This window comes from Syngnathus floridae, chromosome 12 (genome assembly GCF_059516105.1).
Source record: "Syngnathus floridae isolate MCC-2025c chromosome 12, RoL_Sflo_1.0, whole genome shotgun sequence".
Lineage (NCBI taxonomy): Eukaryota > Metazoa > Chordata > Actinopteri > Syngnathiformes > Syngnathidae > Syngnathus > Syngnathus floridae.
In genome coordinates, this window is record NC_142424.1 from 10,605,027 (window position 1) to 10,630,595 (window position 25,569).

Genomic DNA, 25,569 nt, shown 5'->3' on the forward strand with positions numbered 1-25,569 from the left:
ACCGCCTCAACAATGGAGCCGCGGAACATGGTCCACTCGGACTCAATGTCTCCCGCCTCCCCCGGGACGTGGGAAAAGCTCTGCCGGAAGTGGGAATTGAAGCTCTTCCTGACAGGGGATTCTGCCAGACGTTCCCAGCAGACCCTCACAGAGCGTTTGGGTCTGCCAGGTCGGACCGGCATCTTCCCCCATCATAGGAGCCAACCCACCACCAGGTGGTGATCAGTTGACAGCTTCGCCCCTCTCTTCACCCGAGTGTCCAAAACATGCGGCCGCAAATCCGATGACACGACTACAAAGTCGATAATCGAACTGCGGCCTTGGGTGTCCTGGTGCCAAGTGCACACATGGACACCCTTATGTTTGAACATGGTGTTCATTATGGAAATTCCGTGTCGAGCACAGAAGTCCAATAATAGAACAGCGCTCGGGTTCAGATCGGGGGGGGCGTTCGTCCCAATCACGCCCAGTAGAAGTCACCCAGTAGAACGATGGAGCAGAAGGAGCGCTCTCCAGCATTTCCTCTAGGGACTCCAAGAAGGATGGGTACTCTGAGCTGCCGTTTGGTGCATAGACACAAACAACAGTCAGGGCCCGTCCCCCCAGCCGAAGGCAGAGGGAGGCTACCCTCTTGTTCACCGGGGTGAACCCCAATGTGCAGGCGCCCAGCCGTGGGGCAATAAGTATGCCCACACCTGCTCGACGCCTCTCACCGTGGGCAACTCCAGAGTGGAAGAGAGTCCAGCCCTTCTCGAGAGGGCTTGTACCAGAGCCCAAACTATGATTGGAGGCAAGTCCGACTATGTCTATTCGGAACTTTTCTGCCTCACACACCAGCCCGGGCTCCTTTCCAGCCAGAGAGGTGACATTCCATGTCCCAAGAGCCAGCCTCTGCAGCCGGGGATTGGACTGCCAAAAACGACACATTATCAGTAGGGTAAAACTAACCTGTCTCACGACGGTCTAATCCCAGCTCACGTTCCCTATTAGTGGGTGAACAATCCAACGCTTGGTGAATTTCTTTGGCCGCCGCCCAGCTCACTTTGTACCCGACCCGTTTGGCCCCTCCTACAGGTGCTGAGCCCATGGGAAGGGGGACCCACGTTTTCTTTTCGGGCTATGCCCGGCCGGGCCCCATGGGCGAAGGCCCGGCCACCAGGCACTCGCCTTTGAGCCCCACCTTCAGGCCTGGCTACAGAGGGGGGCCCCGGTGACCCGCGTCCGAGCAAGGGGAAACGAAGTCCATTTGTGTTTTTCGTCATAAGGGGCTTGGGTGAGCCGTGCTTTGTCTGGCCCCTCACCTAGGACACTTTTGCCATGGGTGACCCGCCCAGAGGCATGAAGCCCCAGACAACATGGCTCCTAGGATCATAGGGGCACGCAAACCCCTTCACCACGATAAGGTGACGACTCATGGAGAGGCACCAAATAGTTTACTTCACAACTCCATGAAGGAAAGAACTGATCAAAGCTATTTGAAAAAGTCAGGAACCTATCAGTTTGTCACATTCATGACACACCAATTTGATTGCGTACAATATATGATAAACTTTCTCATGACAACCAGCAGTGTCCTGTTGATATACTGTATGATTAGTCAATGAAAATGTTTGTGTCTTTCGTGGTCTTATTTTATTTTCTTAAATTGTGTACAGTGCTGATAGTCCAGTTCTGAAAGTTTGTTGCTTAATATGATTGGTCATTGTTAGGTTACGGATTCTAGTTATTGATCTGACTCCAAATTGCGATCAACACTTAACACATAAATTGCTATGTCCTAATCCACACACTGGCGCACCTAACAATTTTGCGAGTTCGTTCTGTCAAAGAGAAGACCAGTTGATCAATTAGACCAAATTTACCAATTATTTATTCCTGACAAAGCGCACTAATACAGGCCTGGGTCCCGGGTCCCTCACACTAAAACTCGTGCGTTTTTGTGACCACCAAAAGACGACACATTCTTCCGAGTTGCCCAGTTTTAAAGAAACACAATATGAATATTAAAGCATGCAAAATATTGTGAGATGATTGGTCGACGGCCATCTCCTCCCCGCGTCGGCGCTATCGCTGAGGTCAGGTGGTTGGATTTCCCCACGAAGCCGGGCCACATAGACGTGCTGTTGTTCTCGTTCCTCAACGACCTTGAGATGTTCTCGTCCGGTACTCCCTGTCTGGGCCTATACACAACACTTCAACGAAAACAAGTTCATGCAGTTTGCCTGCACATTCTTCGCCACCCACCAATCCACACGAGCGCTCCAATACTAGATATTATATTAATATGATTATAAGTTTAACACAACCTTAAAAATATGTTTGCAAACTGCCGAAAGCACATTTCCCTTTACTCATTTAAGTGATTGTATTGGTATGCTGCCATGGCACCCTCCCCTCGTCACTTCTTGTACAAACTAAGTACTCAAGTTGTTGGAATCAGTTTAATCGGGCTCAGACTTATCGTTTTGAGATAGAACTGCATACATCTATTTCTATTGATCTATCTTTCTAACAAGGTCAGAATCAATGAATTGGAATTTGCAATAGGTGTGCTACTCAAGCTTTTTTTTTTTTACTATACATTGGGTCAGCAAAGTTTTTGTCCTGGTGAACAATCCATTATTATTTACAAATGTTGTCAAGTACTGCCAATTTTTTAGTCATTTTTTTGCCTTATAATCAAGATTATAAAATATGAGACAAGTTGACGCTGCGAAAGAAATGTCATCAGCTTACTTAACATTCCTTACCTTACAGCAGCACCTTACAGTGGTTCAGCAGCACAATTAAAATGTTCTATATCTTTACCACGTAGTTATAAATTTAAGTATTCACACTGTGTATTTCAACACACTGCTCACAATTTCCTTTCAAGTGATGCAATGACAGAAAATTGGGTAAAATAAGCTTAGTGGAACTAACATAAAGCAAATAAAGAAAGCTGTTACCCTTAACAAACATATTCATTTGAAATTTGATTCATTGATAACGACTCATTGGTTGTTAATATCTATGTCACATAACTAACAAAATATATGCAGCTGTTATGAAATAATTGTGCTTTTGCAGAGTGGTGAGTGACAATGTTGCTTGTGTGTGTAGTCTGTGAGGGGGATGCTGGAGAACCCAACCGAAGCCGTCAATGAGCTCTCCTACTTCGACTGCATCGACAGTGTCATGGAAAACTCCAAGGTTGTATATATGTCACTGTAATGTTGAATGGTTTTATCCAACTGTCTTATGACTTATAATCATCTGCTTTATGTTGCAAGATCCTTGGTGAATCTATGGCCGGTATTTCCCACAATGCCAAGAATTCCAACCTGCCGGAGTTTGGCGATTCAGTCAGTTCAGGTTCCAAAGCTTTATGCGGTTTGACTGAAGCTGCAGCACAGGTATAAAAAAAAAAAAGTTGAACTGAAATTCTACCACTGTCTGCATGAAGAACAACTTTAATAATTGTAACATTTTTGTTTATTAAACAATGCTAATAACAATCCAATTTAGGTAGAATATGCCAATATTTCATACATTTAAAGAATAACAAATCAGAATGACATAAACGTCTATTTTTTTTTCATTTTGTCAATCGTGCACTTATCTGATGTTAGTGACCGGCTCTCCGTTTAAATGGTAAAATTCTGTGCTTTAGCCCCTCTGCAGTAACGCAGTCTGTAGGGGAAACAAGAATTGATTTAAGCCGGTACGGAAAGAAGATTCGTTCCGAGTCTAACCGCTGTTCGGGTAACTAATCTATTGTTAGATTAATTCCGTCATTTCCAAATGCCAGTCCCGCTTTGTCGAGACCCAGGATCTCCTAGATCAGCGGCTCTCCTTTCCTATTAAGATTGTTGCTTTTGTTATCCGCTCGGAATAGTTTAGCTGTCTTTGTTACGACCGCGGGAACTCGTTTATTTTCACTAGCGTACACTCACACTAGCTGAGCTTAAGTTAACAGTTTCGAACCAGATTCTGACACTGCCTGATGTCAAGGATTAAAGCTGTCTTCATTTAAAAAAGAACTGAACGGTTTAAAGTATGACTATGATAGAGAAACAAAAGATATTTAAAGCATAAAAGATCAAAATAATCATGAATCAAAATGAAATGATTATAAAGTAGAAATTTAATGAATAAGCAAGAAAGAGAATTACAAGTTTCAATTGTTCGAACAACTAAATAATTTCCACTCACCATTCTCAACAGAGCAAAAATTATTATATATCTCGAAGTTCTCTCGATTGAAAACTCAAAAATATAGTAAAAAAGGGTAAGAGGCTAGAGTTCTAAAATGCTGTTTGGCGTAAAAGTCGAGTGATCAGTTCTCCTTGTTCCAAAATCCGAATTCTGTTTAAAAGAACAGGCTGGCCTAATAAATGGAGATGACGACGCCCTAAAAATGGCTCCTCTCTCCTGCACCGAGGTCTGCATCTCCTAGCCTGTCTTTGACCTTATAATTTGACTAAGTCCAATTTGAAGATAGTATAAATTCATTTTAATTAATTATAGTTAATCTCATAAAGAATGAACTCTATCTTTGTCTAATCGGCGTTCTCGACTTACGGCAGTAGCCGCAGGGGCATACCCCTGACGGGGAGAGCCCACCGGGCGAGAGAGAGCCATGCTCTTTGTCCGAACGAACCTTTTATACCAGTCCAGTTCATGGGTACTATGCCTGCTTGGTCACGTACCAGTTTTTTTCCATGACGTCATACATTGGCCTCTGATGACCCAAATGCTTCCAGAATAGACTGCACCTGCATCTCAGCCGGTCTCAACCGGATTCAACCAGATGAGGTGACCATGTTCTCACGGAAGTAACAATTTTCTCAGGGATGCTTCATCCTGTTTCCCACTCCCAAATCTTGTCAACTGTCCATCAACATGACATTTGCAAACGTTTTTTCTCTGACTTGTGTTCCGTCAAACAGCATTTTGTTTAGGCTTCAACTGGATGAACGTGACCGAGGTCACGCTCATATGTGGGACCTCAGTCTTCCACCACTTAGTATCACCATTAACCCTTTCCGCCTCCTTGTCTTCGCTCACATTCATACATTCATGTGTAAATGGAACATCAATATTTCATACATGCTTGATACTGATCAAACATCGTGACAATAATAACATACTTTCACAATAGTCAATTTAACACATAATCATAACTATGATCGTGGATTCTCTTAGTTAGCAGGTTAAAACACTCAAGCATCTTCAAAACGTATTTTGACAAGCTGGTGACCTCTAGGTCAAGCTCAAGCGTGGGATTGCAATCTTCCACCCACGGTACCACTGTCAGCCCCTTGTCCTTACTCAACTCTTAATACATTCATGTGTAAATGAAACATCAGTGCTATGATGCCACTCAAGTTGCTACTAACTATACAATATTGCAAAGCAGAATAAAATAAAATATATTGCAGCTTACTCTAACTGTGATTAACATGTCTCATTCTCATTACCTAACGATGAGCATGGGCTTCCCTAGTTAACAAATTAAAATATTCAAGCAGTTTCAAAGTATATTATAGCAAAACAAAATAATATAACATAATCCAAAATTGTGTGTTGTTGTGCCTCAGAACAAGTCTTCATCTAATCAATGACTTTTTAAACTATTAATTTACTATCTTAGGTCAATCAGACTTTGGCACCATCTTCTGGTGAAATTTGGAACGGGAATGGAGGTTTACTGGTTCAACCAACAAATTCCCCTTTACCAATTAACAATAGTTAATTTTGAAGAAGTAACTTTTAAGTAACCCCTACTCAGGCCCCCTTCTTCAGGTCTTCCATGTCAAGCTTTGAAATTTGGAATTTCATCTTAGCCAATTCGTCTGGGCCAAATCCAATACACTCACACACCATCTTTTACCATCCTATCCACCATGTAACTCGCCAATTTTTAATAATTTTTTTTCTGTGGACCATCTATTTTATTAGAGTCGCTAGCCACTAAAGACTTATGCTGTGCGGCAGAAACATGGTGAAGTATAACAAAACAGAATGAGACCAACCTGATTTTGTGTTGTTTTTAGGCTGCCTATCTGGTTGGAGTATCGGACCCCAACAGTTCAGCAGGTCAGAAGGGTCTGGTGGATCCTGCTCAGTTTGCCCGTGCTAACCAGTCAATCCAGATGGCCTGCCAGAACTTGGTGGACCCAGGCTGTACTCAGTCACAAGTACAGACCACTAATGACAACATCACACTTACGTTACGTGTCTTCTTGTTTTCATGTTTTGGTTTTCTGTTACCTCTCCTTGCATAGGTGCTCTCTGCAGCCACCATTGTTGCCAAACACACATCTGCACTATGTAATGCTTGCCGCCTGGCTTCCTCTAAAACTCCCAACCCTGTTGCTAAGAGGCAATTTGTCCAGTCAGCTAAAGAGGTGGCCAACACAACTGCCAACTTAGTGAAGTCAATTAAGGTTTGTAGATACACTGTTGTTCACTTAAACATATATCCCTTTTGAATGTATACAAAACTATAAGTGATCATTAAAATCCAGTACAACTGTACCTGTTGATCAATAAAAGACACAATACTTTAATTGTATTCCTGTATTGCACAGGTGTCAAACTCAAGGCCCGGGGGCCAGATACGGCCCGCCACATCATTTTATGTGGCTCGCGAAGATAAATTGTGCATCAAATTCGTGTGTCATTACTAGAATTGCAAATTGTCTTCACTTTTAATAATATCTTTATTTTTTAAATATTTGACCAGTTTTTACTTGTCTGATTTGAAAATGAGTTATTTGTCAGTTTGCTTTGTAGCTTTTACTGTATACAACAGGGGTCTCAAACTCCAGTCCTCGAGGGCCGCATTCCTACATGTTTTCCAAGTTTCCCTCGTTAAACACACCTGATTCAATTATCAGGCTCCTGCAGAACGTGAGGATGAACTGATCATTTGAATCAGGTGTGTTTAACAAAGGAAACTTGGAAAACATGTAGGAATGCGGCCCTCGAGGACTGGAGTGTGAGACCCCTGGTATACAATATGAGATGCTCATACATTTATTTGGGTTGACTGTCATAATGGCCCTCCGAAAGAAGCTATGACTACAATGCGGCCCGTGAAAAAAACGAGTTTGACACCCCTGCTGTATTAGATACCAATTAAACCCGTAATGTGCATATTTATTAAGGATGTGAGAGTCTTGAGATCATTATAACATATAATTTGTTAACTGTATTTTTCTTTAGTCATTGAAAATATTCTTACTTTTGAAACTGCAATTTATTTTTGTGAATTTTTATCCTGATCAGATCAACTGCCATACTGCTTATAACATTGCTGGTTCTGAGTTTATTGTATAAAGTTTATGCCTACATCAATCTTCAGTTGACCGTAACAATTATTTGCTACCTTTATGTTGGGTTTTACTTTGTTGTTTGTTGTTGTTGTTTAAGGAATTAGAGGTGCTACACAACAGACAATATCTTTGTTGTAAGTGTGGTGTGAACAGTGGTTCAACTAGTCTGTAGCCTCTTTAGAAATGAGTCATTAACACTCTTGGTCCAGGATTACCTTTCAGCCATACTGCGTTTCACACATATCTATTTGAGTGATTGTACTTTGAAACATTCTGAGAACCATAATAACATAAAAATAATTTTCATGTCATGCACATCTTATTGTTATTTTTTCCCGTTTAGGCTTTGGATGGAGCATTCAATCAAGAGAACAGAGAAAAGTGTAAGGCTGCGACTGGTCCCCTGATTGAAGCGGTGGACAATCTAACTGCATTTGCCTCCAACCCAGAATTTGCTAGCATTCCAGCTCAGATCAGTCCTGAGGTACATTCACTCAGAAAGATCTAATTTTATGTGGAAATAGTATCAATTTGTTTACCGTAATTTCCGGACTATAAGTCGCGTTTTTTTTTCATAGTTTGGGTGGGGGGGAGACTTATACTCAGGAGCGACATATATGTTTTTTTTCACAAATTTTTACTTGATCATTAAGACATCACTTACAAGTATAGTTGACCACTTCCCATGTTATTTTTAGTATAGTTGATCACTTCACATGCTTTTATATCTTTATCTTGAACATATTCAAAACATGAAAAATAGAGAAAACATCAAATAAAGCAATTAACACTTTAAAGCACCATATCCAAGTCCACTGTCTGCTGTATGTACACTTGCTCCATTTTTGCTCCTCTTATATTTATTATTATTATTTATTAATATTTGTTTATTTATCATTTATTCAACACTCTTATTTATTCATTGTTTGTGCCTTCTTGGTTTTTTTTTTTGTGTTGCTTGTATGCATATGTGTACTATCTCACCGAGGGATAGTGGAAACGTAATTTCAATCTCTTTGTGTGTCTCAGTATATAAAAAAAAAATCGACGATAAAGCAGACTTTGACTTTGATAAAACAACCCAAAAAAATTATATTTTCAGACGAAACTGGATGAGGGCGCTCTAAATTTCACCGCTGGCCGTGACTCATCAACTGGGTGGGCTTAAGAAAAATGGCACCAAAAAGAAACTCATATTTTGCAGGTTACAAACTTCAAGTTGTAAAATATGCAGCTGAAAACAGTAATCGAGCAGCAGAAAGAAAGTTTGGAGAACCGTGATGTACCAATGGATTACTATTTCAAGTGACGTCAGTAGCGCGGTTGTTTACATACAAACGTGCCCACATAAGGACTACCGGCATCATTAGCGGTGATCATTTCTAAGTGACACGGAGGACAAAGAGTTTGAAGGAATTAAGGATTTGGAGTGACATAGAAGGTTTGAAAAACTATTATGGCTTTTACGCACGCCCGGTCTCTACTGAGTCGGGAGCCGGCGCTCGGCCGAGTGGCTGTCCGCGAACGGTGCGCGGGGCTCGGACATGGCCATTACGCACGCCTGGTCTGTCTGGAAGTCCACGCCGCCACACGCTTTGAAGTTTGTTTTGTTTAATAAAGAGCAGTTTACCAAACCCACGTCTATCCTTGTACTTTGTTAACGCTACAATATAGTTATATAGTAGATTTTGTTAACGCTACAATATAGTTATATAGTAGATCTGTGGAATAAAGACGAGGCTGACGTCAGGGCGCACGCGTGGCGATGTTGACAAAGGACAAGGAATTTGATCGATGGATTTAATGGAATTAAAGTGCACGGATGGTTTGATAATATTATTGGCTTGTATTATAGTTATTTTAAATATAGTTTATCTATCGTTATATGAGCCTGTGGAATATTTTGAAGTGCAAGCGCCCTCAGCCGTGCGCACCCATTGTTGACAAAGAACGATCGATGGATTTAATGAATTGGAGTGACACCGATGGTTTTATAAACATGTTATTCATGTAATAGTTGTCCTTAATCACTCTATATGTTATACGTCAGGCCCGTTCTCAGCTCTTTGTTTGTGTTTGTCACATTAGCATACCTATCGTTTAGCCTGTTGTTGCTATTTAATGAATTGGAGTGACACCGATGGTTTTATAAACATGTTATTCATGTAATAGTTGTCCTTAATCACTCTATATGTTACGTCAGGCCCGTTCTCAGCTCTTTGTTTGAGTTTGTCACGTTAGCATACCTATCGTTTAGCCTGTTGTTGGTATTTAATGAATTGGAGTGACACCGATGGGTTTATAAACATGTTATTCATGTAATAGTTGTCCTTAATCACTCTATATGTTACGTCAGCTCTTTGTTTGTGTTTGTCACGTTAGCATACCTATCGTTTAGCCTGTTGTTGCTATCGTTTAGCCTGTTGTTGCTCGTTTATGACTGTTTTTGGTGTGGGATTTTGTCGAATAAATTGCCCCCAAAATGCGACTTATACTCCGGAGCGACTTATATATGTTTTTTTTTTCACTTTTTGGGGCATTTTATGGCTGGTGCGACTTATACTCCGGAGCGACTTATAGTCCGGAAAATACGGTACTCACTTATTACAACAACCACATTTTTTTCATGAAGGCCTTGATGAATGTTTAGTGGAATAAGTTCAAACTCTAGATATTTTTTGATAATCCTCTTGTAATGATGTAACATTAAGGAAACACCTAATACAGTCAAACCTCGGTTTTCGAACGTCCCAGTTCTCGAACAAATCGGAATTCGAACGAAAAATTCGAGATTTTTTTGCTTCGGTTGTCGAACAAAAATTCGGAGGTCGAACCTCGTGAGATGAGCCGAAAGGACCCGAGAAAACCTAACCGCACGGCCCGGATGCTGACTGACTCCGTTCGTTGTTATTGTATTTTCGTTACTTTGAAGACTGTATTAACCCCTAATCATGCCTCCAAAGAAAGCAAGTGGGAGCAGTAAAGCCATCCTAAAACACAAAGACGCTCTTAAAGCAATGCGACAGTGAGCGCCCGGCGCGCTGCAGTTGCACGATCGGGCCAAATTAAGCTCCCTGCGCACTTAGGTCCACTTAAATTTTGGAAAGTACATCAGGACTTTAAAAATATTTTCTAAATTTCAGCGACGGCTCTGTCACAATAATGCGACTAGCGCGGTTCAGTTGCGCGGTCGACGGTGCGCTACAGTCGCGCGATCGGACAAAAATGCGTAAATGAAAAAATGCTTAAAAACGGCGGGGTTTTTTATAATCTTGGAACGGATTAAATTTTCTTCCATTATTTGTAAGGGGAAAATTAGATTCGGAACTCGAATGATTCACTTCTTGAACCGCCTTCTGGAACGGATTGAGGTCGAAAACCGAGGTTTGACTGTACAATATATTTGAGTACATTTTGATCTTCAGAAACTAAATTCTTGATTTGGATCTTGATCTGATAATGCTTGGGAATACCAAATGTCTCCATACCAAATTTCCAGAAGCTAATGCGTTCGTATCCTTAACTTTACGTAAATGTTCTCATCTTTAGGGTCACGCTGCCATGGAGCCCATCGTAGCTGCAGCAAAGACTATGCTGGAAAGTTCCACTGGCCTTATCCAGACTGCACGCTCTTTGGCTGTCAACCCCAAAGACCCTCCCAAGTGGTCTGTGCTTGCAGGACACTCGAGAACTGTATCTGACTCCATCAAGAAACTCATAACCAACATGAGGTATAATCTCCCACAAATATTTCAGATTTTACTATCTCGAAATGTAGTTAAGATAAGGCATTTTTGTGCCCTTCGCAAAAACCCCCAAAACATTTTGTGCTCCCACCTACTGCAGTGGATGTCTAATTACCCTTTAATCTAGTACAGCCAAAAGAAAAGCATGTTCCCTGGTGTCACACACGCCCCCCTTGGTATCGCCCCACTATTTAAGAAGCACTGGCTTAAGGGGTTATGCTCGATAGAAAAACGTTGCAAGACAAAACCAAGAAAATGCAGTTTTAAATTGATTTTTTAAATTTGTGTTTGTTCTTTTGTTTGTTTGTTTGTTTGTTTGTTTGTTTGTTTGTTTGTTTGTTTGTTTGTTTAAAATCCAAGGGAAGAAATCCAAACTTAACTTTTTTTTTTAACTTATGTTAAAAATTAATTGCACCTGGTTGTACACATCGTTGGCAGCAACAACTGCTGCCAAACTCAAGTTAAGTCAAATTGATTTTTACAGCCTTTGTTTACAGAAACGTCTCAAAGGGCTTTATATGCCCAAAGTTGACAAACATTCACGACATCCTCTGATCTTAACCCTTGAAAGGCAAAAACTCAAACTCCACCACACTTTAGCTATAACTGGTGATGGATCTTTTTCATTGCTGTGGAGGAATTTTGTCCTGCAGTTCTTCACAGAATCATTTCAAATTAGACGGGGTTTTCAAAAATTAACTGCTTTACCACAGAATACCAATTGGGTTGTGCCCTTTGATTTGGCCACGCCGTCCGTCTGGCCATCCATCTATCCTTGGATCAATCCATGCCTCCCAACATACCTCCCTCCCTGGAGTCATGCTGCTGGGACAGCAGGTTTAGCAGGGAAGCCCAGATTTCCTAATCTCCAGACACTTTGTTCAGATCTTCCGGGTTAATCACAGTGTGTCTTTGCCATGCCTAAAGACTTTTTCTTAGCCATTCCAAGATATTCTTGTTGGAGTGTTTTGGGTCATTGTCCTTGATGAGGGCATTAACGGACGAGCGCATGTTCGCCTGCAGGATTTTCTGGTATTGTTCATTTAATCACAGGAAGAAGCAATAAAAAAGCTTGAGACCAGCACACTGTCACCACCACCGTGTTTGACCACTGGCATGTTTTATGTTTTTATGAAATGACTTCATCAAAGTCTCAGCTGTCGGTAATGTTTATTTGCAAATATGAGAGTTTTTTGTCAGCTGTGTTTTTTTTTCCCTTGAACTGTTCTCATGGATGCCATTTTTGTCCAAATTATCAATTTTAATTGAATCCAACAGAGAAAAAGCTCCTGGCCAGAGGGAGTGTGACGATGCTATCGAGGTTCTGAATGGCTGCATCCGTGAGGTTGACCATGCTTCTCTTGCTGCCATCAGCCAGCAATTAACACCTCGAGAAGATATCTCTATGGAGGTAAACACAAATAGTATCTGATCTCTGGGTAACATATTACTGGTATTCTTTGCATTGCCTGTGATATTAATATTTAATACGAAAGACAAAAGATTGTACATGGTATGACTGGTTTCAGAGTGAAAGTTTTATTTGTGGGTCCTTTTCTATGATATGATAAAACAGTTTCCACCAATTTCGCATTGACTATGGTTGAATATAAAGTCCGTGTTTGTGTTTTGCAGGCCCTTCATGAGCAGATGGCTGCCTCCGTTCATGAGATTAGCAATTTGATAGAACCAGTTGCTGTGGCTGCTCGCTCTGAGGCCTCACAATTGGGCCACAAGGTAAGACGACGGAGCTCCACTCAGCTCTTGTTTTGGTCTATTCTGCTGTTATGTTCCAAAAACGGTTTTAATCTCATTCACTCAACAGGTGTCTCAAATGGTCAGTTACTTTGAACCCCTCATAATGGCAGCTATAGGCACGGCGTCGAAGATCCTTAGCAGCCAACAGCAGATGGCTGTCTTAGACCAAACTAAAACTCTAACAGAATCAGCCCTGCAGATGCTCTACACTGCCAAGGAAGCTGGAGGAAACCCCAAGGTACCCCCCATTAACAGTTGTGGATGTGATATGTTATATATAGTTCAGACCAATGCTACCTTTAACAGACGTGCGCATACTGGGTGTCAAATCAATCCAATCGCAAAATAATCCCAGTTTGTGCTCAACGCTTGACTGTTCAGCCCATTTCAAAACTTGAATAAACTTTCTCAGTTTTTATGACAGTAAGTAAGGGAGGTGTTGCCCCAATTAGTGTCCCTCGGGTCTGCCAGAAACAGAGCAATATGACTGAGCTGGACATTCACGAAGCAATCAGTAGTGACTGACCTTCACAACAGGGCTGTGGACTTGGTCGGATTTTTGCACCGAGTCCGAGTCAATTCATGTGACTGCTTAGTCTTTATTCAAGGCTAATTTAGATCAAAATCTACCAGAACGAACGCAACTGCTTTCACACTGGCTGGTTCGACTTATATAGGATCCCTTGCTGACAGCGCGGACGTAAAAGTGAGGCGACGTTCCAATCGGACGTCGGATCAATAACATTTTCGCTGCCCTGCCGGAGTTGTGCTAGTTCATAACGTAGATCACTCATGGCGTAGTCATAAATGTACGGTTGACAATTTAACCGATAGAAGTGGATACATTGGAACATAACCTAAACTCTAATATATTATTTGACATGGTATTAAATGCGTGGCTTTACAAAAATAGTCATTGAAGCCCACCCTTAGCCCTGAGTGCCATTGGCATGAGGCAAAACGCTTAAACACATGCTCTCGCCCAATTAAATAACCATTCTGAAACACAGGACATGTAAGATAATATTTTTTAATCATTAATTACACCATTATAGCTCAGACATTTATCTAAACACAAATAATTCGTGACGACCCCACAACTATCGAAACACATCAATGATATAAGCTGGGTGACATAATCGTCCTTGACATTGGTACATAATGTAAACATTAGCCTAAGTGCAACTCAACGTGGCCGCATTGATCATAAGCAGGGCTGTGGACAGTATTCCTACGCGCATTCTGAGCAGCATGATGAAAATAAAATTGAATGTATTTTTTTATTGTCAGACTCGGTGGACTCGGTCAAAATCGGCACAGAGTCCGAGTCCGGCAAAAATGACCGAGTCCGACCGAGTCCGAGTCCCCAAGTCCGAGTCCACAGCCCTGCTTCACAATCTTGGTAACTCGCCGCAGCAGAGAAACGTTGCAGCCTTTTGTTCTTATGAAATGGTGTTTTAAGGGGCCACTTAAATTATTGAACCACATACTTACAAACGTGATTGTCAATAAAAAAAATGTTATCTAAACATGTATGAAAAGAGGAAACGGGCAAGAACAAAGGAGTGAATGTGGATATTATCAAAGTGGCTGCTAGCAATTCCCATTTACCATATTTTTCGGACTAAAATTCGCTCCGGAATATAGGTCGCATTAGCCATAAAATGCACAATAATGTGAAAAAAAACATATATAAGTCGCTCCGGAGTATAAGTCGCATTTGGGGGAAATTTATTCGACAAAATCCAACACCAAGAACAGACTTGAACGAGCAACAACAGTCTAAACCAGGGGTGGGCAAACTTTTTGACTTGCGGGCCGAACTGGGTTCTAAATTTGGACCGGAGGGTGAACCAAGAGCAGATGGATGTAGTGTTTGTGTGAAGTAATATAAACGACCTGTAAAGGTCATTGCATAAAAGGTTTTGGCCTTTAGTAGGTATTAAAGCATGGATATTCAAAAAAAGTTTTTTGAAAACAAATGCATCTATTAACAGCATTAAAAAAAAAGAAGATTCACCAAAAAACTGCTATCAGTGATTCTCATTAAATACGAGACTGTTATTATGAATAACAGTCTCGTATTTAATGAGAATTACTCATTAACTGACTGTTATTATGAATAACAGTCTCCATCACTTCAGTGCCTGCAGGTCAGATTAATGAAAGATGTTTATCTTATGAGATCACATCAAACGGCAAACATTCCGACCAAATATATCATCTTGAAGAATCGGTGAAGCATACATCCAAATAAAGTAATCAAAACGGCAACACGGTGAGGGGTATCTGAAAATCAGAGCAGAGTTTTAACTCACTAACATCTGGTAACAGAGGTGAGGAAACGGGAAACACTTCCTTAAAATAAGCCTTAAGAACTTTCCAGGTTAAGATTAGTCGCAAACAGGTGGTGCATCGATGTCCTTGAGCATCCTGCATTGTTTGAAAATGAGAATGGTCGCTAGTTTCAATCCCTGGTATTTGTACAATCATATTCAAAATGCATTTTTTTACAACAAACTTGAGAGCCTCCCCTTTATTGTCAATGGGAACAGTGTTGTTGGTCTCCCTTTTTGTGCTAGTGCGTCATAGTCTGGAGTAAAATTTGTTGTGGCAATTCTTAGGAGATATCCGAGGTGTTGGTCCGTTTACCTAGATCTGTGACGGGTTGATGTTGATGAACGTCACGTCGCATACATCGAGCCAAATTGTCCACTCTTTTTTAAACACTCAGCACTCAGTGTCCACCTTGCTTTTCCTTGGGCGACTCATTTTAATGGAAGGATTCCAGGGGAAGGTTTGTGGGTGGCTTTAGCGTAAAACTGTATCTGAAAGCTCAGCGCGCGAATTACAAGAATGCTGTCGTCACAGCCCACGCTCTAAATTCGGCACTGATACAAATAGAGCGCGAGTGCGCCGTGTCCGTACTACTGAGTACGTACACGCACTTGTGAGTGTGCACCGAGCTTTCTGACACGGCTTCCGGTAGTAAATGCGCAGGCGAGCGGTTCCCCATCTACTGGGGAAACGCAGTCATTGCAGGCAAAATGACCAAAAAAAATGTTTAATAATACAATTTCTTCAGGGTTGGCGGGCCGGATTAAACGGTCCCATGGGCCGGATGTGGCCCGCGGGCCGTAGTTTGCCCATAGCTGGTCTAAACGATAGGTATGCTAACGTGACATAAACACAAACGAAGAGCTGAGAACGGGCCTGATGTAACATTCAGTTATTCAAATAACTATTACATAAATAACACGTTTATAAAACCATCTGTGTCACTCCAATTCATTAAATCCATCGATCGTCCTCTATGTCAACAATGGGTGCGCGCCGCTGACGGCACTTGCACTTCAAAATATTCCACAGGCCCATATAACGATATATAAATTATATATCAAATAACTATTATATAAGCAATAATATTATCAAACCATCTGTGTCACTCCAAATCATTAAATCCATCGATCAAATTCCTCGTCCTTTATCAACAACGCCGCACGTGCGCCCTGACGTCAGCCTCGTCGTTATTCCACAGATCTAGTACTATATACGTAACTATATTGTAGCGTTAACAAAGTACAAGGACCCAAGCACCGTCGTGGACTTCCAGGCGTGTGGCGGCGTGGACTTCCATCCCCGGAGGTGGCACTTCCAGCCACGGAGGTGGAAGAGAGCTCCATAGAATAGGACCGGGCTTGCGTAAAAGCCATGTCCGAGCCCCATCCACCGTCCCCGGGCAGCCACCCGGCCGAGCGCCGGCCCCCGACTTCCATCCACGGAGGTGAAAGAGAGCTCCTTAGAGTAGGACCGGTCGTGCGTAAAAGCCATAATAGTTTTTCAAACCTTCTGTGTCACTCCAAATCCTTAAATCCTTCAAACTCTTCGTCCTCCGTGTCACTTGCAAACAAAGCCGCTAATGATGCCGTAATACATGGGGCCCGTCATTATCTTCGTCATCCCGTGATCGAATCTTTGTCCTTTATGTAAACAACCGCTGCGCAGCGCTGCTGACGTCACTTGAAATTCAAATTACAGTAATCCCTTGCTACATTGTGGTTCGTTTATCGCGGTTTCACTTTTTTTTTTTTTTTTTTGGAAATTTATGAAAAAATCCACATATAAGTCGCTCCTCAGTATAAGTCGCACCCCCACCCAAACTATGAAAAAAAAACGCGACTTATAGTCCGAAAAATACGGTATGTTAATTTGTTTGGTATTCTGTTTTTTTAATGAATTGTACAGCACTTTGCTTACTGGTTTTAAATGTGCTCCATAGATGCATTTAGATTAAATTGGATGAAATAAAACCTATACAAATAGTTTAATTCACAATTTAAGAATCGTGAAGTCGAATAAGTATTTTTTTTTCAGGCAGCTCACACGCAAGAGGCGCTGGAGGAATCCGTACAGATGATGAAAGAAGCAGTAGATGATTTGGGCACCACTCTGGCTGAGGCCGCCAGTGCGGCTGGCGCTGTGGGTGGCATGGTGGACTCCATCAACGATGCCATCAATAAGATGGAAGATGCGCCTATACTTGAACCTGAGGGCACCTTTGTGGACTACCAGACAACAATGGTTAAGACGGCCAAGGCCATTGCTGTCACTGTGCAGGAGATGGTAAGAACTATTTGTCAATATGGAACTGATAAGTTTACTTAAAGGGAAAGCTCCATCCATCAGTAGACATGAGAACAATGGTTTACTGCAAAACTTCACTATTGAACATGGGCGAGTGAGTTGTAGTGTGTATAATAATCATCATGCTCTTCCTGCCTAATTAGTCATTGAATGAGTGAATACAATATTTTAATTTCAATATGTGTTTTAAATCTGTGTTTTAAATGAGAATATTTCGAATTATTGAGAGTAATTACACTAATTGTGTTTTCATCCACTTGCATATTACATTTATGAGAAAATAAATTCTAGACTAATTGCATCATTTCAAAAATAAAAACTGTTCATGTTGTTTGCTTAAAATCCGAACAAAATCTACAAACGTATCATCTATTTTAGGTGACCAAGTCCAACACAAACCCCGATGACCTTGGCGGACTGGCCAATCAGCTGACAAATGAGTTTGGGAATCTGGCAAATGAGGCCAAATATGCAGCTATAACGGCAGAAAATGATGAGGTAAAGCTGATCACCCAAAGCTGAGATTTTAGGAATATACGTGTCTTTTCCACTGTCGTCTGCAATTTATATGTGTACAGCAATATTGCAGTTTTTTTTTTTCTGGTTTCTTTCAGATTGGTTCTCATATAAAGAAGCAGGTGGGTGAACTGGGTTTCAGCTGCACCAGTCTAGTGACCAAAGCTGGAGCCCTGCAGTGCAGCCCCAATGATTCATTCACCAAGAAGGAACTGATTGAAAGTGCTCGCAAAGTCTCAGAAAAGGTCAGTTTTGTATGTACTATGTACTTGTTTTCTAGTCAATGCTAAATACATTTTTTCAATAGAAGAATGAAAAATTGAGTGGAAGAAATTGGATGTGTTTATACAGTGGAACTCTTAGCAGTCAAACCAAGAGCTTCTTAAAGTCCCAAGTTAAAGTCCCAATGATCATCGTCACACACACATCTGGGTGTGGTGAAATTTGTCCTCTGCATTTAACCCATCCCCATGTGATTTTAATCCATCCCCTGGGGGAGAGGGGAGCAGTGAGCAGCAGCGGTGCCGCGCTCGGGAATCATTTGGTGATCTAACCCCCCAATTCCAACCCTTAATGCTGAGTGCCAAGCAGGGAGGCAATGGGTCCCATTTTTATAGTCTTTGGTATGACCCGGCCGGGGTTTGAACCCACAACCTTCCAGTCTCAGGGCGGACACTCTACTACTAGGCCACTGAGCTGGTATAAGGCTCTTCTGTCTTTATACCAAAACTTACCCAGCTGCAAGTACAAAGATGCAAAAGCAATGAAATGGTTTCAAAGGCAGTGTATGTTTTTTTTTTATTTTTTATTTTTTATAAAGATGGTTCCCCCCCCCTCACTCCTTGCAAACTGTTGGAACATACATACAGAACTCTTGCTAACATTTGACATCACTCATAACTGTAAGGACATTTTTCCAATGCAAACGATTAAAGACTCATTCCTCGCGTCAACAAATTGGATATTATTAAAATACTAACTCTAACATACCTTTGTAATTAAATTTTGTATACTGGTATTGTAGCGCACTGGTTATCATGTCCTCACAATTCGGAGGGTGCGGGTTCGATTCCACCCCCAGCCCTCCCTGTGTGGAGTTTGCATGTTCTGCCCGTGCCTGCGTGGGTTTTTTCCGGGTCCTCCGGTTTCCTCCCACATCCCAAAAACTTGCTTGGTAGGCTGATTGACCACTCCAAATTGCCCATAGGTGTGAGTGCAAGTGGGGATGGTTGTTCGTCTCTGTGTGCCCTGTGATCGGCTGGCAACCAGTTCAGGGTGTTCAGGGTTCCAGCACACCCGCGACCCCCGTGGGGACAAGCAATACAGATGGATGGATACTGGTATTGTATGGGAATGTTGCATATAGTTTTTTAACATCATCACCAACAGCAGATGAAATATTGTAGGTTCATCTGTAAAGGTTATGGAACATTTTAGATTCATCCTGAAATTTCAGATGAAAGGTGGAGCATCATACTTTGCTTTTTGTGTGTAGGGTTTATAAGAATTCTGTAACAGTGCTAATTAATTGGTCTTCCTGTAGGTCTCGCATGTACTGGCAGCCCTGCAGGCAGGTAACCGTGGCACCCAGGCTTGCATCACTGCAGCCAGCGCTGTGTCTGGAATCATCGCTGATCTTGACACCACCATCATGTTTGCCACTGCTGGGACACTAAACAGAGAGAATGCAGAAACCTTTGCAGACCACAGGTCCTTTTCGCTTTTCATCTTGGGGGAAAATGTACATTATGCCTTGTGGAAGATGAGCTCAAAAGAAAATTCATTCATTCAACATTCTCATTAGTATATTGACGTAGCATACACAGCTACAACAGCCTGGCACCTCATTTCCATGCTGGTCAGCCGCCTGGGTACACATTATTGTGGGATGGATGGCAGCCCATTCTTCAACCAGCAATTCTTGCAACTCTGCCAACATGTTTGTTTTGATCATGAATGCTACACCCAGGCTGATCCCACAAGTGTTCATTGGGATTAAGGTCAGGACAGCTGGCAAGTCATTCCTTCTTCACCACTCCCAAATTCTGAAGGTAGTCTCTAATAAAGCTCACTGTGTGGGCTTGTCAAGCATTCACGTTATCTTGGAGGCTAAAGGTCGGTTGCTGAGAATGCTCTCAAACCATTTGAGATGTTAATTCCACATGAGTTGATCATGCTGAGGCACTCGTTAGTGACAGTAACCAAGCAGGTCAAATTAAAGTTTTATGAGAATTGTCGTAGTTCAGCCAGCTATAACCAACCAATTTTTGGTGTCATAAGTCGATGAACCCTTTCTGACTTGTTTTAGTCGTGAGCAGTAGTTTCAGTCACAATACTATTTTTGAATGGATGACACATACAAAGAGCTTCCCTTGTTTTAAAATAGCAAGAGTGGCATTATGTAGGATCGTGTATCATATAAATGTGAAGACCATGTGCTGCCAATTCTCCAAATTTAGAATGTTCAGTTAGGAAGTTCAAATGGGTATTGCGGATTTATTTTATTTATTTTTATTGAGGTACAATATTAGTTGGTTTGTATTACATATTACTCTTTGTTTTTATGGTAGTACTATATAACAATATTATCACAGTGATGAGAAAACCTAAATGATCTGCTGAACAAGAAAGTGAATTTAGTCCTCCTTTTTTTGTTCAGATTTATTTTGAATTTATTTAAATGATAGGGTATTATATTTAATATGATCTAAAATTGGCCCGAGAACTGGGGTGTAGTTTAACAAATGAGTCAAGAATTTGTTTTATTGGCGAGTTAAACAACACCATTAGAGTAGCTGTAATTTTATATCCAATAATTCTTTCTCTTCAATTTTCAGCTTTATTATTACTAATATATGCAGAAAATCTGGATTGACCTTTATTTTTTTGCAAATTAATATATGTATAAAGCATTTTCCTTATTCCCACATTGAAAATGTTATATTTAACAGAAATTATTGATGTATAACACTCTGTAAAAGACAATGTTCTCTCTCTCTCTCTCTCTCTCTCTCTCTCTCTCTCTCTCTCTCTCTCTCTCTCTCTCTCTCTCTCTCTCTCTCTCTCTCTCTCTCTCTCTCTCTCTCTCTCTCTCTCTCTCTCTCTCTCTGTGTCTGTCGCTCTCTCTCCCTCCCTCCTTCCCTATGTCTCTCTCTCTCTCTCCCTCTATCTCTCTCTCTCTCTCTCTCTCTCTCTCTCTCTCTCTCTCTCTCTCTCGGTAATTATATTGTGTATACCAGTACTGTATATGTGTATTAGGCTTCTGACTTTTTGCTTCACTAACTGCAGAGAATACATCCTAAAGACAGCTAAGGCTCTAGTGGAGGACACCAAACTTTTAGTATCTGGTGCTGGAGCCAGTCAAGAAAAACTGGCCCAGGCTGCCCAATCCTCTGTGCATACGATTACCAAACTTGCTGATGTGGTCAAACTCGGAGCTGCAAGCCTTGGTTCCGAAGATCCAGAGACTCAGGTGTGTGAAAGTAATGATAAATCAATCTTAAGAAAAGATAAATCAGTCGGGCAGTGTTTTTCTGTACAAGCGTTTGCATTCATTCGGGGGAACCTATGTCTGAAGTGGCATGGGACGGCAACTGAGAAGGTACAATCACCTCTGACCTTGTGACAATTTAATTTTATACATTTGTTACCTGAGTTACAAGGCAGACGGTCTGTTTGGAAATTTACTCTGACCATGCACTACTCTGAGAGTCTGTTCGAAGAGACAGAATGGACTCCGCTCCCGTTAATTTCTGAACGCAGCCAGCACTGGCTCACTGTGTCCCTAGTCTGTGTACCCACTCACTCTATTTTTGGGGTACTCTGAATAATTGAACAGAAATGTTCCTACTAGTGAACCGGTGCACGCTCAAAGTGTATTTCTGAACAGACAAAAAAAAAAAGTAAAGTCCTCTTTTTTTACAGGTACTTTTTTTACATTGATTCTCGAACAGCACCATTCACTCGTATTCCTTAACCTAGGAAGCAAGCCTAGTGGGTCCTTAAGTAAAGTGCATTTCAGTGGTCAAGCAAAATTTAGATTTTGGCGGCAAAATGCAAGTTTAAAACGCTGTTACTTTGGTCCACATCAAGGATGGGCAGCAGCTCTCACCCTTTAGGGCCACAATCCTGCATGTTTTAGGTTGTATTCAGACCTGACTGTTTGGTCCGCTTTAAACGGACCAGGGTTCGATTGTAATGCTAATCTGGACTTTGTGCAGGTGTGAATCCACGCAAACGAATACTGGTGCGTATTAAAGAAACGAACCGACACCCACTTTTTCAAGTGGTCACTTGAAAAAGTGGATTTCGGTTCGCTTCCAAACGAACTCTGTGCGGTTCGCTTCAGGTGTGAATACAAACAGAGTAGATCCGAACCAATAGCACAAATATGCAGAGCAGGAATGCAGCTCATAGGACTCGCATGATTTCCTCCATGTCTGTGCTCTGTGTGCCGCCCTGGTCATTGCTGTTCAGTGGGAGCACAGATCATCACAAGCGTGGAAGTGTATTTTTCACTTGCAAAATGTACAGTCTGAATAGGAACCGTACCAAACAAAAAAAATTAAGTCCGCTTTTGGTCCGCGGACTAAATAACTTTTCTGGTCTGAATACACCCTTAGATATTTCTCTCCTCTTTACACACCTCATTCAAATGAACATTATTAGGCTTCTGCGCAGCTTGCTGATGAGCTGATCATTTGACTCAAGTGTGTTGGAGAAGGGAAACATTTTTAACATCTGGCCCTCAAAGACCGGAGTTGCCCAACCCTGCTCTAGATCTACAAATTATAAGTAGACCAAGTTACGGTAAAACAAACACAACCGTATTAAAAACAAAAGACTAAAATATAAAGTAGGAAACGTTGAAAATGTAACTTAAAAAATATATTTTTTGTTGACTCCACAGGTGGTCCTTATTAATGCAGTGAAAGATGTGGCCAAAGCTTTGGGCAACCTCATCAGCACCACCAAAGCAGCTGCAGGCAAACCTCATGATGATCCCAGCATGCTCCATCTTAAGAATTCTGCCAAGGTAAAAGACAAAGCCACATTCACACATGAGACATGCACAGTCATAAATGTAGATTTACGACTAGACTTATGGTGCTCTCCCAGTTGGAATAACTATCAAACCTATCTAAAATGCAAAACCCTCTTTTCTTTATGGTCTGCACCACCTTTGCACCTGTTGTCAACAGTTAATGCAACATGTTAGTGAGTGATCATGCAGTTATTGCCAGCTATTTGGCATCTTTGTAAAATATTGCAATCTTAGTTGATAATCCACTATATGTCTACTGACAGCACACACAATGTATTGTAGTGAACATCCAAGTTACTTATTTGGGACCTTGATATACGCCTCATCCCTCAGTGCTGTAAGATTCAATTCAGACAGAAAGTTGCCTGGCTGCTAATGATGTGACACTGTGTTCACTGGAATGAAATGGAGATATTTGGTTACTAGCATTCATGACTGGTATTTTCTTTCTGACCTTTTAATCCATATGATAATCTTGGTCTGCAACAGGTGATGGTGACTAATGTTACATCACTCTTGAAGACGGTAAAGGCGGTTGAGGATGAAGCCACGAAGGGGACCAGAGCTTTGGAAGCCACTATTGAACACATCAGACAGGAGCTTGCTGTTAGTAATGACACCTTTGAAAATGGAAATGTTGATTTGGCCGTGTTTTATGCGCATCTGCCATCTTCTCCCTGAAAACCAGAAGAAACTATTTAGAGCATTGACTAGCTTGCTCCTTAATTATATCTCAAAACACAGTCAACAGGTGGTAAATACAGTATAGAAAAATACTGTATGCAGCACAGATTTTTTCATTTTGAGACCATTGACCATTTTGATAATTCTTACACGTTTGCTGCACCACCCACTGGTTCAAATCATGCTTTAGCATGTATTTTATTGCAATTTAATGGCATCAGAGGTTTTAGGGCCACCTCCAAATTTTGTATGCACAAAAAAACGTGCACACTCATGATCCTAATAGGTTAGATTAATGGGTTTGATTAATTGCTACCATCCATAAAAATTGATTTTTATTTTTAAAGAATGCACTTTTTTATGCCTGTGTTTTGGATAAATGACAGACTTTCAGCAGCTCAGACCCACCAGCAAAGACGACCACACCTGAGGAGTTCATTCGCATGACTAAAGGAATCACCATGGCAACAGCTAAGGCAGTGGCTGCTGGGAACTCTTGCCGCCAAGAGGACATTATTGCCACTGCTAATCTTAGCAGAAGGGCCATTGCTGACATGCTACACTCCTGCAAGGTCATTGAAAAACCTCATATGGGTGATTTGGAAAGTTAGCTAAAGTGGCAGTTGTCTTTTTCTTTCTTTCTTTCTTTCTTTCTTTCTTTCTTTCTTTCTTTCTTTCTTTCTTTCTTTCTTTCTTTCTTTCTTTCTTTCCTTCCTTCCTTCCTTCCTTCCTTCCTTCCTTCCTTCCTTCCTTCCTTCCTTCCTCTGAACTACTTAATGCCCTTTAATCTCTTGAATCTGAACTGTCTGTCGGTCATTAAAAATGTTGATTCTTTTCGTTTCCCATTTAGCAAGCTGCCTACCATTCGGAAGTCAATAAGGAGGTCCGGACAAGAGCCCTGCGCTATGGAAACGAATGTGCAACAGGATATCTGGGACTCCTGGAGCATGTGCTAGTTGTAAGTAGGGATGGGAAACCTTTGCCTTGATTCTGTAAGGATTAGAGGGATATATTTGTAAAGACTCATAGTTCCATGTTTAAAATACATTTTTTCTGTTGCAAAGGAAATATGTCTCTGCATTTTATAGTTCCCTGGTGTATTGTCAACGTACTTTTGATTCAGTTTTGGTCAAAATCACCCAAGGCTCAAGAGTAATTTCAGATATGCCCTTTTTTTTTGTCTTGCAGAAGATCATTTGTTTAATAATGTTCTTTCTTGCTTTCTTGCTTTTTTTCCTTTCTTTCTTTCTTTCTTTCTTTCTTTCTTTCTTTCTTTCTTTCTTTCTTTCTTTCTTTCTTTCTTTCTTTCTTTTATCTCTGTATTTCTTTTGTTCTTCCTCTCTTTCTTGCTTTCTTTCTTCCCCATGCAAATGTTTATTGTATTTAAACTTGTGGTTCGTTGATATCTGTGCATAGCCGGTGAGTATGCAACATGTCTAAATAGAATAAGTGTGAGTTGCATCGGTTGAAATCCACGACATGTCTGTTAACAGCATGTTTGTTGATGTCAGACTATTCCTGCTTTTGGACATGGAACCAAAGTTTAACCCAACTAATGTAAGAGATCTTTGAGAAATGATAATGATCAAACATAATCCTTCAAGTTGTAACTTATTAATTACACTTTATATTCAATATATGACCCGCCATAGCCAAATGAGTCAGAGTGCAAGTTAAACATCATTCATGAGAAAGGCAGTGTAGGATGTTGAACAGGTCATGTACCGTATTTTCATAACCATAAGGCACTTCGGGTTAAAAGTCGCAGACTAAATTACGAGGTCTATCTTGTATTTAATCTACACATAGAGCGCACCACATTATAGGGCGCATGATTTACGGTAAACAAAAAAAA

The 25,569-nt window shown here is 41.2% G+C and overlaps 1 protein-coding gene and 2 long non-coding RNA genes across 5 annotated transcripts in view; 1 reads left to right on the top strand and 2 right to left on the bottom strand.

Annotated features, from left to right (window-relative positions):
• Positions 1–25,569, top strand: part of tln1 (talin 1) — a 102,080-nt gene that overhangs the window by 65,448 nt on the left and 11,063 nt on the right. For all 3 annotated transcript variants that reach the window (XM_088391225.1, XM_088391227.1, XM_088391226.1), the window contains 18 exons: positions 3,103–3,192; positions 3,273–3,395; positions 6,039–6,182; positions 6,270–6,431; positions 7,666–7,806; positions 10,872–11,053; positions 12,347–12,479; positions 12,704–12,805; positions 12,894–13,064; positions 17,201–17,449; positions 17,849–17,968; positions 18,085–18,231; positions 19,530–19,696; positions 21,275–21,458; positions 22,896–23,021; positions 23,520–23,636; positions 24,101–24,286; positions 24,565–24,672. In XM_088391225.1, the coding sequence (XP_088247351.1) occupies positions 3,103–3,192; positions 3,273–3,395; positions 6,039–6,182; positions 6,270–6,431; positions 7,666–7,806; positions 10,872–11,053; positions 12,347–12,479; positions 12,704–12,805; positions 12,894–13,064; positions 17,201–17,449; positions 17,849–17,968; positions 18,085–18,231; positions 19,530–19,696; positions 21,275–21,458; positions 22,896–23,021; positions 23,520–23,636; positions 24,101–24,286; positions 24,565–24,672 (2,652 nt within the window). The remainder of the gene's footprint in view (positions 1–3,102; positions 3,193–3,272; positions 3,396–6,038; positions 6,183–6,269; positions 6,432–7,665; positions 7,807–10,871; positions 11,054–12,346; positions 12,480–12,703; positions 12,806–12,893; positions 13,065–17,200; positions 17,450–17,848; positions 17,969–18,084; positions 18,232–19,529; positions 19,697–21,274; positions 21,459–22,895; positions 23,022–23,519; positions 23,637–24,100; positions 24,287–24,564; positions 24,673–25,569) is intronic.
• Positions 1,853–4,636, bottom strand: LOC148390055 (uncharacterized). Its single transcript, XR_015861565.1, has 2 exons — positions 4,195–4,636; positions 1,853–3,384 (listed from the first exon to the last, which is right to left on the bottom strand). It is a non-coding gene; the product is annotated as an uncharacterized LOC148390055 (long non-coding RNA).
• Positions 21,177–25,569, bottom strand: part of LOC148390056 (uncharacterized) — a 49,271-nt gene continuing 44,878 nt past the window's right edge. The window contains exons 2-3 of the long non-coding RNA XR_015861568.1: positions 23,485–23,707; positions 21,177–23,013 (exon numbers count right to left, since the gene is read on the bottom strand). This is a non-coding gene — a long non-coding RNA (uncharacterized LOC148390056). The remainder of the gene's footprint in view (positions 23,014–23,484; positions 23,708–25,569) is intronic.